Source organism: Budorcas taxicolor, chromosome 10, assembly GCF_023091745.1.
Source record: "Budorcas taxicolor isolate Tak-1 chromosome 10, Takin1.1, whole genome shotgun sequence".
NCBI lineage: Eukaryota > Metazoa > Chordata > Mammalia > Artiodactyla > Bovidae > Budorcas > Budorcas taxicolor.
In genome coordinates, this window is record NC_068919.1 from 49,484,402 (window position 1) to 49,496,607 (window position 12,206).

The 12,206-nt window shown below is 46.4% G+C and overlaps 1 protein-coding gene across 1 annotated transcript in view; it reads left to right on the plus strand.

Annotated features, from left to right (window-relative positions):
- The window catches only part of MYO1E (myosin IE), a 214,186-nt gene that overhangs the window by 184,982 nt on the left and 16,998 nt on the right, over positions 1-12,206 (plus strand). The window contains exons 23-26 of the mRNA XM_052646372.1: positions 2,705-2,851; positions 4,479-4,636; positions 6,699-6,791; positions 9,610-9,811. Coding sequence (XP_052502332.1) covers positions 2,705-2,851; positions 4,479-4,636; positions 6,699-6,791; positions 9,610-9,811 — 600 coding nt within the window. The remainder of the gene's footprint in view (positions 1-2,704; positions 2,852-4,478; positions 4,637-6,698; positions 6,792-9,609; positions 9,812-12,206) is intronic.

The following is a 12,206-nucleotide window of genomic DNA, read 5'->3' on the forward strand; positions in this document are numbered from 1 at the left end:
AATCACTGTCCCGCCTAAAGGCCAGCCAGGCAAATGGACATGCCCAGACGTGAATCCAGCAGCTGAAACGGGAGTTTCACTCCACCCCATACACCAAACAGCGGCGCCTCTTGTTGCCCTCTTCCCCATCTGTAACTCTCCTTCCTGACACAGAGGTCTTCGTAGCCCTGCGCTAGGATACTGGGACTTTATTTCATTAATTCCAAATGACTTGGGAGAGTTGTTTTGAGCAGCTTTTTACACAAGTGCCTTTTGGAGTTTGGAATTGCTGTCGTTGAAGTAATTAAAACAATTCCAGAGTTTTCATCTACCTAGAAACAGGAGGATTATAGGAGTGTTGTGGCCGTACCTTCTGAGGTATACTGTTCTCAGAAAAGACTCCAACTCCAAAGATGGGTAAATCTGTGAGCAAGGAGGTAGAGTGGAGACTCTCAGCTGTCCCGTAATACCCATTCTCTCCTTTACATGACAATAGCTGACAGCCAACCAAGGACTGCATTTCCCAGGCTCCCTGCAGCTAGGTGTGACCATGTGACATATGCCGGCCAATGAGGTGCAAGCAGAAATGACTTGTATGACTTTCTGATCATACCTGTAAGGAGGAGGAGTAGACGCCTGGCTCCCAGGCACTGTAGAACTGTCATGTTGGCCCTGAATTGCTTTTTCTTATATTTGGAAACACTGTTGAGGTAATAGTAATGGCCACATGCTCCACCCAAATGGCCATTATGTGTCCCAACATGCCTGTGAAGTGTTCTGACTTCACATCCAGGAAGAGCTGTTTGGTCTACTGGTCTTCAGTAAGCAGGATGTGAAGGGCCGGGCTCCTCTTTCCTGGTGAGGGTATCTTGCTGTTACTCTACTCCATTCCTCCCCTGCAGTTATGAATGCTGTCATACTGTGCCTTTGCAATCCAACTCTATTGTGGTCCTACCTTATACATTTTTCCTCCTGTGGATTAAAAGCTCTTGTAGAAAGACTGAGGGGCTGAGGGTTTAGAGTGAGGAGCTGTGGCTGTAGCTACTGGCTTGATAAGGTACAAGTCATTAGCTCCCTGCCTTGGAACAGAGAGAGAAGGTTCCTAACAAGCCTGGGATCATCCACAAAGGCTCTTTCTACTCAAGGAAGACTTCTGGTCCCATGGACTGCCCATCCCCACCTTGTCATATTCCTGTGACTGAACAGAGAGACCCTATTTTGTAACCTTAGTCAGTCAGCTGTGTCCGACTCTTTGCAACCCCATGGACTAACACTTGCCAGGCTCCTCTGTCCGTGGGATTCTCCAGGCAAGAATACTGAAGTAGGTTGCCATGCCCTCCTCCAGGGGATCGTCCCAACCCAGGGATCGAATCCAGGTCTCCCACATTGCAGGCAGATTCTTTACCTTCGGAACCACCAGGGAAGCCCAGTTGCTGTTTAGTTGGATCAGACTCCATGGAAGAAGGCTCCTCACTTTCAGAGATTTTTTATACCCCAGTCCTCTGCACTCGCCTCACTGTGTGGTCATGTCACAGTGCAATAATCCTACTGATGCCCCAGCCCTGGGGGCCCCTGTGCAGGACACAGGAACAGCTCCTGTGTTACTGATAGAACCATGTCATTGGTATTTCCTGTACTTGGAGAGATTAAAATTTAATCTCTGTGGTCAGTTTACTGAAGTGAGTTCACTTACTTTGTTTTTAGTACCTGGAAAAACACTTACTGTCCCTAATGAGACGTCATTCTTAGGAGGGTTGTCTTAGATGTATGACAGTGTTGCTAGGAGGTAATGGTAGGGTTGTATATAATGAAGCCTTTGGGGTGGTGGCCTCTTTCAGGTGAGCAATTGAGCAATACATCTAGCAACTAAGGAAGAAAAATTCTCAAGTGTATATGTGTTCTGATTTCCACAAACTCTGGCTGGGCCTGGAGAGGAACTGTCTGAAAAGTCCCCTTACCACTAAGCATATTCCCCAGTTCTGGCTTTGCCCCTCACCCTCTCTCTTCCATTCTTCCTGCAGCTCCTAACATCCACTGTGTGTGTGAATTTCCCCATCAGCCCTACCCTGTCCAAACAAGGAACTCCCACAAAGGCATGTCCTTTCCCTGACCCACCCTGAGGGTGGGGACTATGCTTGCTGTGTGTACACCTGTCTCTCATTTCTCTGCAGTTTGATGTGTTTATGCATCTAGCAGGCAGTATTAGCAGAGCACTGAATACCTAAAGGCTTCCAACTCGTGCCTATGAAGCGTAGGACTTTGGTTTCTCTTTTGATAACGGAGCTTACGGCTCTTCAAGTTAGGATGTATTACAGTAGCTGCAACCATATCCTAAATTCTGCTGACTTGGGACTTAAGGGGAATTCTCCCTTTTTTACCACATTCATAACATTCTGGGTTTTTATGATTTTAAGAACATAGAAGTTGAATTTGAAAATGGATTTTTAAAAATACAGACTAAATTGTCCTTAATTTCCTGATTTTAAAAGTCATGTGAGAGAATATTTTGATTATGCTGTTGGTAGACTATAAACTTCTTTTAAAAGCAGATATTAGGGATTTTATTTTTGTACTTCATTGTTGTGTTTTATTTTAAAGATTTTCAGTAGCAGAGGAAGATGGTGGAAATTTAGTGCTATCTTACAGGATTAAAAAAAGGGTGGGAAAAAAATCACGGAATCAACAAAACTGCAACTTTCATTGAATCTTTACAATCTCTTTGCAGTACTATGCAGGATGACCTTTTTATTCTTCATGAGCAAGAATATGACAGTTTGCTTGAATCTGTCTTCAAAACTGAGTTCTTGAGCCTCTTAGCAAAGCGTTATGAGGAAAAAACCCAGAAGCAACTACCTCTGAAATTTAGCAACACGTAAGTTGGGATCTGGGGCCTTGATCTCACTGCTGGGGTCCACTGTGGAGTAGGGGTGGGGTCTGACTGGCTTGGGTGGCTCTAAGGAGCTCTGGGGCCTTGGCTTCTCCTGTGGACTCATACGGCCTGCAGAGGACAGTCAGGGTGATTGCCATGGACTTTGGGAAGGTTACTTTTGCATTTCTGTGAGATGACTTCATTGAATGGTATATTTTATCCCTTGGGCAAAGGTCACCAACGTGAGGTCAAGAAAGGCAGATTTTTGTATCTTACTAATGAAGGAATATTTTATTTCGCAGAACAGGTAGAAACAGTGTAAGGCTGAAGCAGAAGAAAGTGATTGGGGCTTAAATCCCCTAGACAAGTGCATGGCACAGCCTGCTGGTGGGGCATTTGGAGACGGGGCTGTGGATGGCCAGTGTCCTGTGTCCGGGCTCACCTTCGTTTACGTTAATAACATCGTCATATGTGCCAGACATTGGCAGACTGTTGAACTTCTAGTCTCACGTTTGCCAAGTGATTTATTTGGCTTTTTGTTCTTCTTCAATTTCCCCATCTATAAAACGAGGATACCCTCCACTCTTCCTACTCACAAGCAAGGCCAAAGTAAAGCCTTCGTTCCAGGAGTGGGGGAACTTAGCATAACTCATCCTGCTGCGGTTGAAGTGAAATAGACACTAGAAGTAGAATGAAGTCATTATAGCTTTTTTAAACAACAATTTGGCCATGAGAACCAGGGGCAGTTATTTTTGTCTGAGAATTTGGGATAAAGGGAGTAACTCAAAAAAAGTAAGAATATGTATAAGCCAAGCTGCTCAAAAGAATAGGCAGCTACTGGCAATTATGGTTTTTCTGTCTTACAAAATAAAAATACAAGGTTAAAAAAGCAGAATATGGAATTGCATTATGTAGGCATATGGGCAACATAGGAAATAAAAAAACTGGCTGGGGAGTTTTGCATTTGTGATTAAACTTCCCTTTTATTTGGGTATTGGCTGCTAGTGTCCTTTCCTTCCTGGGGTGGGGGTGAAGGTGGAGGAATAGAACTTAATTAAATAGTAGCCGCGTTCTCAGCCTAGATGGGAGGGGAGTCTGGGGAAGAATGGATACATGTGTATGTATGGCTGAGTCCCTTTGTCATCCACCTGAAACTATCACAACATTGTCAATCAGCTATACCCCAGTACAAAAAAAAACAGTTAAAAAAATAATTAAAAAAAAAAACTTAAAAATACTAGCCACATACTGTGCAAAGGAGACTGAGCTCCCTGTCTGGCATCTCTCAGTCCTCCTCACCCACAGACCTGGGCAATCGGAGAGGCAGCACAGCAGGTGTGGCCTGGAGGGTGGCCTTTCCTTCTGTCCCCATCTGTCTCCACCTGACCATGCTCTAATACTGGGGCACCTCCCTTACCAGCTATTATCTCCCAGGGGCTGGGCCCCCAATTCTCTGCCTCTGGTTGGTGGCTCAGCATGTGCCATGCCCGTCCACTGGGCCCCAGACTGGTTCCCGTGATCCAGTCTTGTCTTGCTTTACAAAGCAACTTCAGGCTGGGGTCTGTGAACGCCACTTTCTCCCTGCTTCTCTCCCTTTCTTTGTTAATTTGAACATATACGCTTGTCACAGGCTTGAAATCAAGTTGAAAAAGGAGAACTGGGGTCCCTGGAGTGCAGGGGGCTCCCGGCAAGTGCAGTTCCACCAAGGCTTTGGCGACCTGGCCATCCTCAAGCCCAGCAACAAAGTGCTGCAGGTCAGCATCGGACCCGGGCTGCCCAGAAACTCCCGTAAGTGTGCACGGGCCCACGGGCGGGGCCACTGCTGGGCCGCTGGGCTACCTGCCTGGCCCCTGCTCACCCTCTCTCCAAGTTAAACTCTTTTCCCACCAAATGCTCATAACACTGCACAGATCTGCAGGCCAAAGAACCAGTACACTGACCGCTTCCTGCGGCTGGGGTTTTCTTCTGATTGAAACGTTTCAGACTAAACCAACGTCAAGGCAAATGGGCAGGTTAAACTTTTCTGAATCATTTAGTAGTTATGTGTAGTATTCCTGGCATTACAGTATTAATTATGTTTAAAACAAATCTATTTGTCAGCTTTACATTTCCCAGCCTTTTCCAGTCCAGTCTTGTCAACAATACAAACTTCATCCTCTGTGTCAGTGTTAAAGACATTGACCACACTTATCAACTCCTTACAAGGGTTCGCTCCGTTACAGTGCATCACGTTTAATATCTCCCTCCTTCACTTTGAATTGTTTCATTAGGAGACACATGCGCACTAACTCACACTCTATAGTTCGACTCCTTTTCCTGGCCTATGATTCTTTTTTTTAGATGCCACCCTTACAGAATACAGTCCGCATGTATACCCAATGAAGAGTATGCCAAGTATAAAATGGACCTTCGTGGCTTCTGTCTACAGTGCACACTGGCATGCACTATGTAACTCACTAGTACAGCACAGAAAAGTAGCCACTCAGAAAATGGTGTATGTCTGAGTAGCAGTGAGTACTTGCAGAAGACAGCACATTTAGGTGGGATTTTTGAAGACGCTTACATAAAAGGACTCTTTACAGAGATGTGGGCAGGATGAAGGGAACAGGGTTAGGGCTCAGGCAGAGAAATCCAAGATGCTACTATTACCCTAAGGATGTAGGATGTAGAGGAGACCCCAGAAATCTAAAAAAGCACGTGTTTCAGAATCACTTTGCTGTACATCAGAAACTAACACAATAATGTAAATTAAATACTTAAATTTGAAAAAAAAAAGTACCCCAACTCCTGTCCCCTCTGGCACTCCGGCCTCCTGCCAGTGCCTCCCACACGACCAAACCCGACTCGAGTGCAGAAGCCTAGCAGTCACTGGCTCAGACCCCAGGGCACAGGGCCGGGCCAAGGAGCGCTATGGGTAACCAGAGGATGAGTGAGAGCGCTGCTCAGTGGGCCTCGAAGTGAGCCATTGTGTAATACGGTGTTGGAGCGTATCTCCATGAGACAGGGAGGGCAGGAAGGGGGGCCCCCACACCTGGCCTCCTCCCCTCACCCCAGGACCTGATACCCGGCTCCTCTGCGCTGTGCTGTTCATACCTTGCCGCTTCCTGCTCTCCTCTTTACTAGGAATTTCCTCTGCAGCCCTGTTCCAGCTGGCTTAATCGCACTCTCCTTCATGTCCCACTCGAGACCTTATTGACTGTAGTTCTTTCCAGCACATCGCCTCTGCAGAGGTCTCGTCTGGGCCGCAGTCGCCCCGCCTCCCCGGGCCTCATTCTGGCCCCACAGGGCTCCATTTAGCACTGCTTATTTTCTGATGCTTGCGCATCATGTCAAGGGTGCCAGTCTGCTTCTCCGCTTCAGCATCTCTGTGTTTCCTTCAAAGACTGTAGAGCACAAACTCTGGTGAGGAAGGCTCTGGACGACAGCAGAGGTGGGGGAGCTGCGGTGTCCACTCCAGGGACCGTGGTATGCAGCTAACACAGCCTCAGCTTCTGTGCTCTCTGGGCAGAACATGAGTGCGAACACTCATTTGACCCATCTGTCTCTTCGCAAAGTCAACAACAATAGAAACCCCTTTGTATGCTTATTAATAATTCTTTGTAGAGCCATTGTCTCTGACATTCCAAATCTCTCCCTCTGTCAGCGAATCCTCCGGCCCCTCCCATCCAGCTGCTGCCAGGACAACATGCCCCTCACAGAGCCTGTCTACCCTGCAACCAGTCTCCTATAGATCCCACAGAGACCTGCCTTCCAAACTTCTCAAAAGTTTTCCACCAGCAAAAATCCATCAGGAGCCATAAAAACCAGCCAGTAGCACTGATCTGGACCTTATCTTGCTGGCTTATTTCAGGTCCTACCCGAAGGAATACAATTCAAAGCAGAGATTATTCCAGCAGGACTCACAATGCCAACTACCCGATGAGAGCTGCCCCTCTGCCACCAGGTAAGCCTAGCATGTGCTGTAGGCGAGACCCAGATGTGTAAAATGCATTGAGGAAGAAACGCATTAGCCAACAGATGCCAACATATTAGCCAGCCGTGAGCCGTCTCAGTGTCAGATGTCCTCCTCCCAACATGATGGCCCTACCTGTGACCCTAAAATTCACGGGACTTGTGTATGAACCTGTGAGACCGCACTGTAGCCAAGTTAGCGATTTGCCTAGAAGTATTAATTCCTTAGGAAAGGCTTCCTACATCAGTAAGAGGAAGAAGAGTTCACTGCCCATGGCAACCAGAATGTCATCAGTTTTTAAGATGTAGGATGCTGCCTTAATGGAAACTGGAGTTTGCAGGTATAACCCCACCATCACTACCCAGCTCCAGCCAAACGCTGACAATACTTTGCATCTAGTTAACAGCTGAATGAAGAAATAGAAAGTCTTTATTCTTAGCCAGATAGGATCTAGGAGGTTGGCTCCAAAAAAATAAAGTAATATCTGAGAGAATTGCAAAATTGATACCAAAAAATTTTTAGATCTTATGTTACATTTTTCTCATTGTTTAACTGATAAACATATAGCATGCAAGTCAAAATCCAAACCCAAATAAATGTAAGCAGTTTTGCCCTTTAAAATCTGTTTAGTATTGGAAGAGTGCTCTCCAGATTCACAAGTGTTTTTCCATCGCTCACAATTCTGTTAATAGGAAACTGCCTCCAGAATGCTTGATGTTAATAAGTTTAGTGTTATAGGTCTTAAAAGGGTCATCTCTGGACCACGCTTGACTCAGATCATGCCAGACAAGGCAATCTATTTGTAGCAGCATCCAAAATAAGCAGTAAGAAGCATTTCTTTAGTCCCCTGCCCTGGAATCACATAGTTGAGTGCTTCAGTATGGACAACGGTGCCTACCAGTGAGAAGCCAATTCTCATCTCTCTTGGAGTCCCCATCCTGCCTGGCCCGGCTGTCTTTCCTCCTCTCTGCCTTTATTCTTGAAGGAAATCCAAGCACAAAAGAACCTAAGAGAACCATGTAGTATTGTGTTACTACTTATGCGCCAGCCACCCGTGCAAAATCTTGGCCAGACCACCTGGAAAGTTCATTTGCCTCAACTACACTGGCCAGAGTCGCCTCAGATCAACTACCTGACCTTGAGCACAGCTCTCAACCTCTGTACATGACAGTTTGTTCATCAGTAAAATGAGGCAATTAGACCCAAGTCCCTTATGTCAGTACTTACACTTTCTGTGGTGAAGGATCAAAAGCTAGGGGTTTTTTTTAGCTTTGGTTTAGTTTTTTGTGTTGTTTTTTTTCCCTTAATTTTTAACCCATCACAAACTATACTTTTGTAAGTTATAATAAAAACTACTAGGATTTTAAAAACAATCAAAATTCAAGCCAAAATTTCTTATTAGATTCAGCAGACATGAGATATATCTGTGAAACTGCCCCGAACATTTCTAAATGCTGGCTCTTAATTTCTGAACTTACAAGGGTAGCTGGTTCATGGGTGGCACAGAGCAGCTCATCTGTGGGACCCCCTTTGAGTGTCATGGCCCTAGAATATGTCCCACTCTGGATGTCCCTTGGCTGTCCTTGGTGACTTGGGCAGCAAGTGGGGTTTCACCAAGCTCCTTGTTTCTTTAATGAAGAAATTGACAGTCCATCCTAAAGGAGATCAGTCCTGAATATTCATTGGAAGGACTGATGCTGAAGCTGAAACTCCAATACTTTGGCCACCTGATGGGAAGAACTGACTCATTTGAAAAGACCCTGATGCTGGGAGGGATTGAGGAGGAGAAGGGGACGACACAGGATAAGATGGTTGGATGGCATCATTGACTCGATGGATGTGGGTTTGGGTGGACTCCGGGAGTTGGTGATGGACAGGGAAGCCTGGCATGCTGAGGTTCATGGGGGTCACAAAAAGGCGGACATGACTGAGCGACTGAACTGAACTGAGCTGACATTCTGAAAGATCAAGTGTCTTGTTCGAGGTCAAGTAGCTATCAGAGGCAGGCAAAACCTGAACCTCAATTCCCCTTTATAAGCTAAGTGTCATCCCACTGGTACCAAAGAGTTGTTCTCTTAATTGGGATGGAAAAGGTTTTGTGGCTCCTTGGGGAGCCTTGTTCCCCTTCATTCTTGCCCAAACCTGTCAGTGAGAGAAGAGATAAGGGCTTCTGCATATATAACATAGAACAACAGTTCCCCTTTCAGGCAAGGTGTGCAGTTTGGAGCCCAGCACAGTAATCTATCACTTACCGGATAATGTGATCTTGACTAGGAATGGTTGTTTGACTAGGAGAGCTTGCTCTGTTCAGATTAATCCAACCAGTGGCCACATTTCCCCTGCCTGTGCGGACTCCTCTCTCCGTCTCCCATGACTGGCTCTCACAGAGTACACCCAGGACTGACTCCTTGAAAATGGATGTCCAGCTGTTTAAACAGCTGCCTGCCAGCCCTTTTGAATCATAACCTCATCATTTTTCTTAGACCCAAAAATGTGCCTTCCAACTAGTCAGAAGCTTACCTTTCTTTGACGTTGGCTTTGAAATCCTGAACACCTGGTAGTTCTAATGTCAAGTTCAACAAGCACACATGAGAGTCTGCTCTGTTCCACGCATTTGCCAGGGAGTTTACAACATCTTGGGTCTATTCTTCACAATATATATTAGCAGTTATGCCCTTAGATGAGGAAACTGAGGCCTAGCAAAGCTAAGTAACTCACTCTTGGCTAATAGAGAGGAAAAGTTTGAAGAGCCTTTTAGCACAGGATCAGAAATTTTCAGCTTTGTTTTCTTCTGTTTTCCTCTTTCTAGGATTGCATCAGAATGGAGTCATTAAAAACCAGTTTGTGCCATATCCCTATGCTGCTGGGAACCAGAGGTCAAATCAGAAGAGCCTGTACACATCCATGGCACGCCCGCCTTTGCCACAGCAGCAGTCCATCGGCTCGGACCGAGCGTCACAGGTGCTGGAGAGCTTGGATTTCCTCAAGGTCCCAGACCAGGGTGCTGCTGGGTAAGAGTGCCACCTCCTGTGAGTGACCCTTGTGACCTCCATCTCCACCAGTTATACCAGGGTTCAAGAACTTGGGGCGTCATCTGTGTGTGATTCTCAAGATGAGTTTTGCACCTGCGTGTGGTCACCTAGCCTCATCCAGCCCTGGGGCTGTGAGGCTCTAGGTTGGCATCTTGAAAAGTACAACCAAGCTGATGTCAAAGGCCTTATCCTGGAAACACTAGAAAAGGGATTCCCTTCCACCCTGAGACTGAATCACTCTGTGACTTATTTTGCTCTCTGGGATGGTTGAGGAATAATGAGGGTGTTGATTTATGTCTCTGCTAAAGGTTCATAAACACAGTGGCTCAAAGAGTCATTAGCAACATAAGGAGTACCATCCCAGCATTCTATGAGGTGTAGAGGTTTGTTTATGAATACAGACTGTCAAGGCTTTAAAATAAGAGCCTGTCTGCCTCTCTAGAACAGAAGAGGGGAGGACAGAAACCAGCTTTTTAGTTGAAAGAAGTAAAGATTCATGGAACTCTGTGCAGATAGAGTTATCAGTGGGGGAAAAGGAGTTGGCTGTGTCCTGTGGCGTCACCTGGCATGTAACTAGGGCTGGCTTCAAGACAAGGGAGTGAACTCTGCCAGGAAGTAGATTTTGGCACCGATAAACAAAGCAAGCATTCCAGTGGCCTAAAGATGAACTGCCCTAGGATGTAAGGAGCACCTGGTCCCTGCATGTATTTAGTCACAGGGCAGATGGAAACCACAGACAGGAGTATTATAGAGTGACTGTGTCATATACGAGAAGGGTGAGAATCCTGTCTCAGCCCCTGCTAACTAATATTGGACCTGCTTCTTACCTTCTCCGGGCTGCATTCTGCTTATCTGTACACTGGTGTAATACCACCAAACTTACAGGGTTGCTGGGAGGACTAGAGAGAATTTAAATAAAACATCTACCATGGTTCCAGGCACGTAGCTGGCTGCTCGGTCAGCTGTAGCCTGATGATGAAGATGGTGGTGACGGTGATGGTGGTGATGAAGCGGTTTTTGTCTCATGATGGCCGAACTAGTGACTTTTTACATTTGTTTTTAATTGGAGGATAATTGCTTCACAGTGTCGTCTTGGTTTCTGCCGTACCACAGCGTGAATCAGCTCTATGTGTACGCTTATCTCCTTCCCCTTGAGCCTCTGCCCCCTTACCCCACCCCACCCGCCTAGGTCACTGCAGAGCGCCAGGCTCAGCTCCCTGTCCTACGCGGCAGCCTCTCGCCAGCTGTCTGTTCCCCGCATGGGAGTGTATATATGTCAGCCCTGCTCTCCCAGTTCATCCCACTCTCCCCTTCCTCTGCTGCGCCCACAAGTTTTCCGTTTTCTATATCTGCATCTCTATTCCTGCTCTGCAGATAGGTTCGTCAGTACCATTTTTCTAGATCCCGTATATATGCATTAATAAACAATGTTTGTCTTTCTCTTTCTGACTCACTTCACTGTGTAGAACAAGCTCTAGGGTCATCCACCTCGCTACAATGCAAATGTGTTCTTTCTGTGGCTGAGTAGCATTCCATTGTATATATGTACCACAGCTTCTTTATCTGTTTATCTGTTGATGTGAACTAGTGGCTTTTAAGGAATCTCTGACTCTTGGCAAGAATCTCTTACACGATCCTCAGTGGTGGAATAGTTCTCTCTGCTGAACCCCATAATGGGGCTGCTGCAGCCCACTCTTCCCCTCCCTCTTGCCCACCTCCATTGTCTAGTCTCTCCATGTCTATAGAATAATAAAGAACTTTTGAGTGTGATCAGGAGACTCATGTACAAACTAGAGCAGTGCTGGGTGAGAAGCAACAGCTCCTTCCTTTGGTCGGGGAGCCACCCATTCACTTGAGGCCTTATCAAAGGCAACAGACTCTTAGGAACTTTCCCAGATCTCACCAGGTTCTCTCCTCACGTTCCTTTTCCCCTGGCAAGTCTTCCCTCATTTGGGCTTCAGAGAGGAAAGCACTTTGGTTTTAAATATTTATTTAGCTGTGCTGGCTCTTAATTATGACATGCAGGGTCTTAGTTGTGTCACGTGGGACCTGGTTCCCTGAGCAGGGGTTGAACCTGCGCCCCCTGCATTGGTAGCTCGGGGTCTTAGCCACTGGACCACCAGGGAAGTCCCAGCACCTTGGTTTTATACAAATGGCCAGCAGGAGAGTGGCCGCCACTTTCTATGACGTCTCTCTCCCTGCTCCCACCACTCCTGCATATGAAGCTCTGTCCCTCCAGTTCTCATGATCATAGTTTGCCTAATCGACTTGGTCTAAAGAGGTGGTTCTCACACTTTAATGTGCTCCAGAGTCACCTGGAGAACTTACTGGCCCACTTCTGGCATTTCTAATTCAGTAGGACTGGGATGGGGCC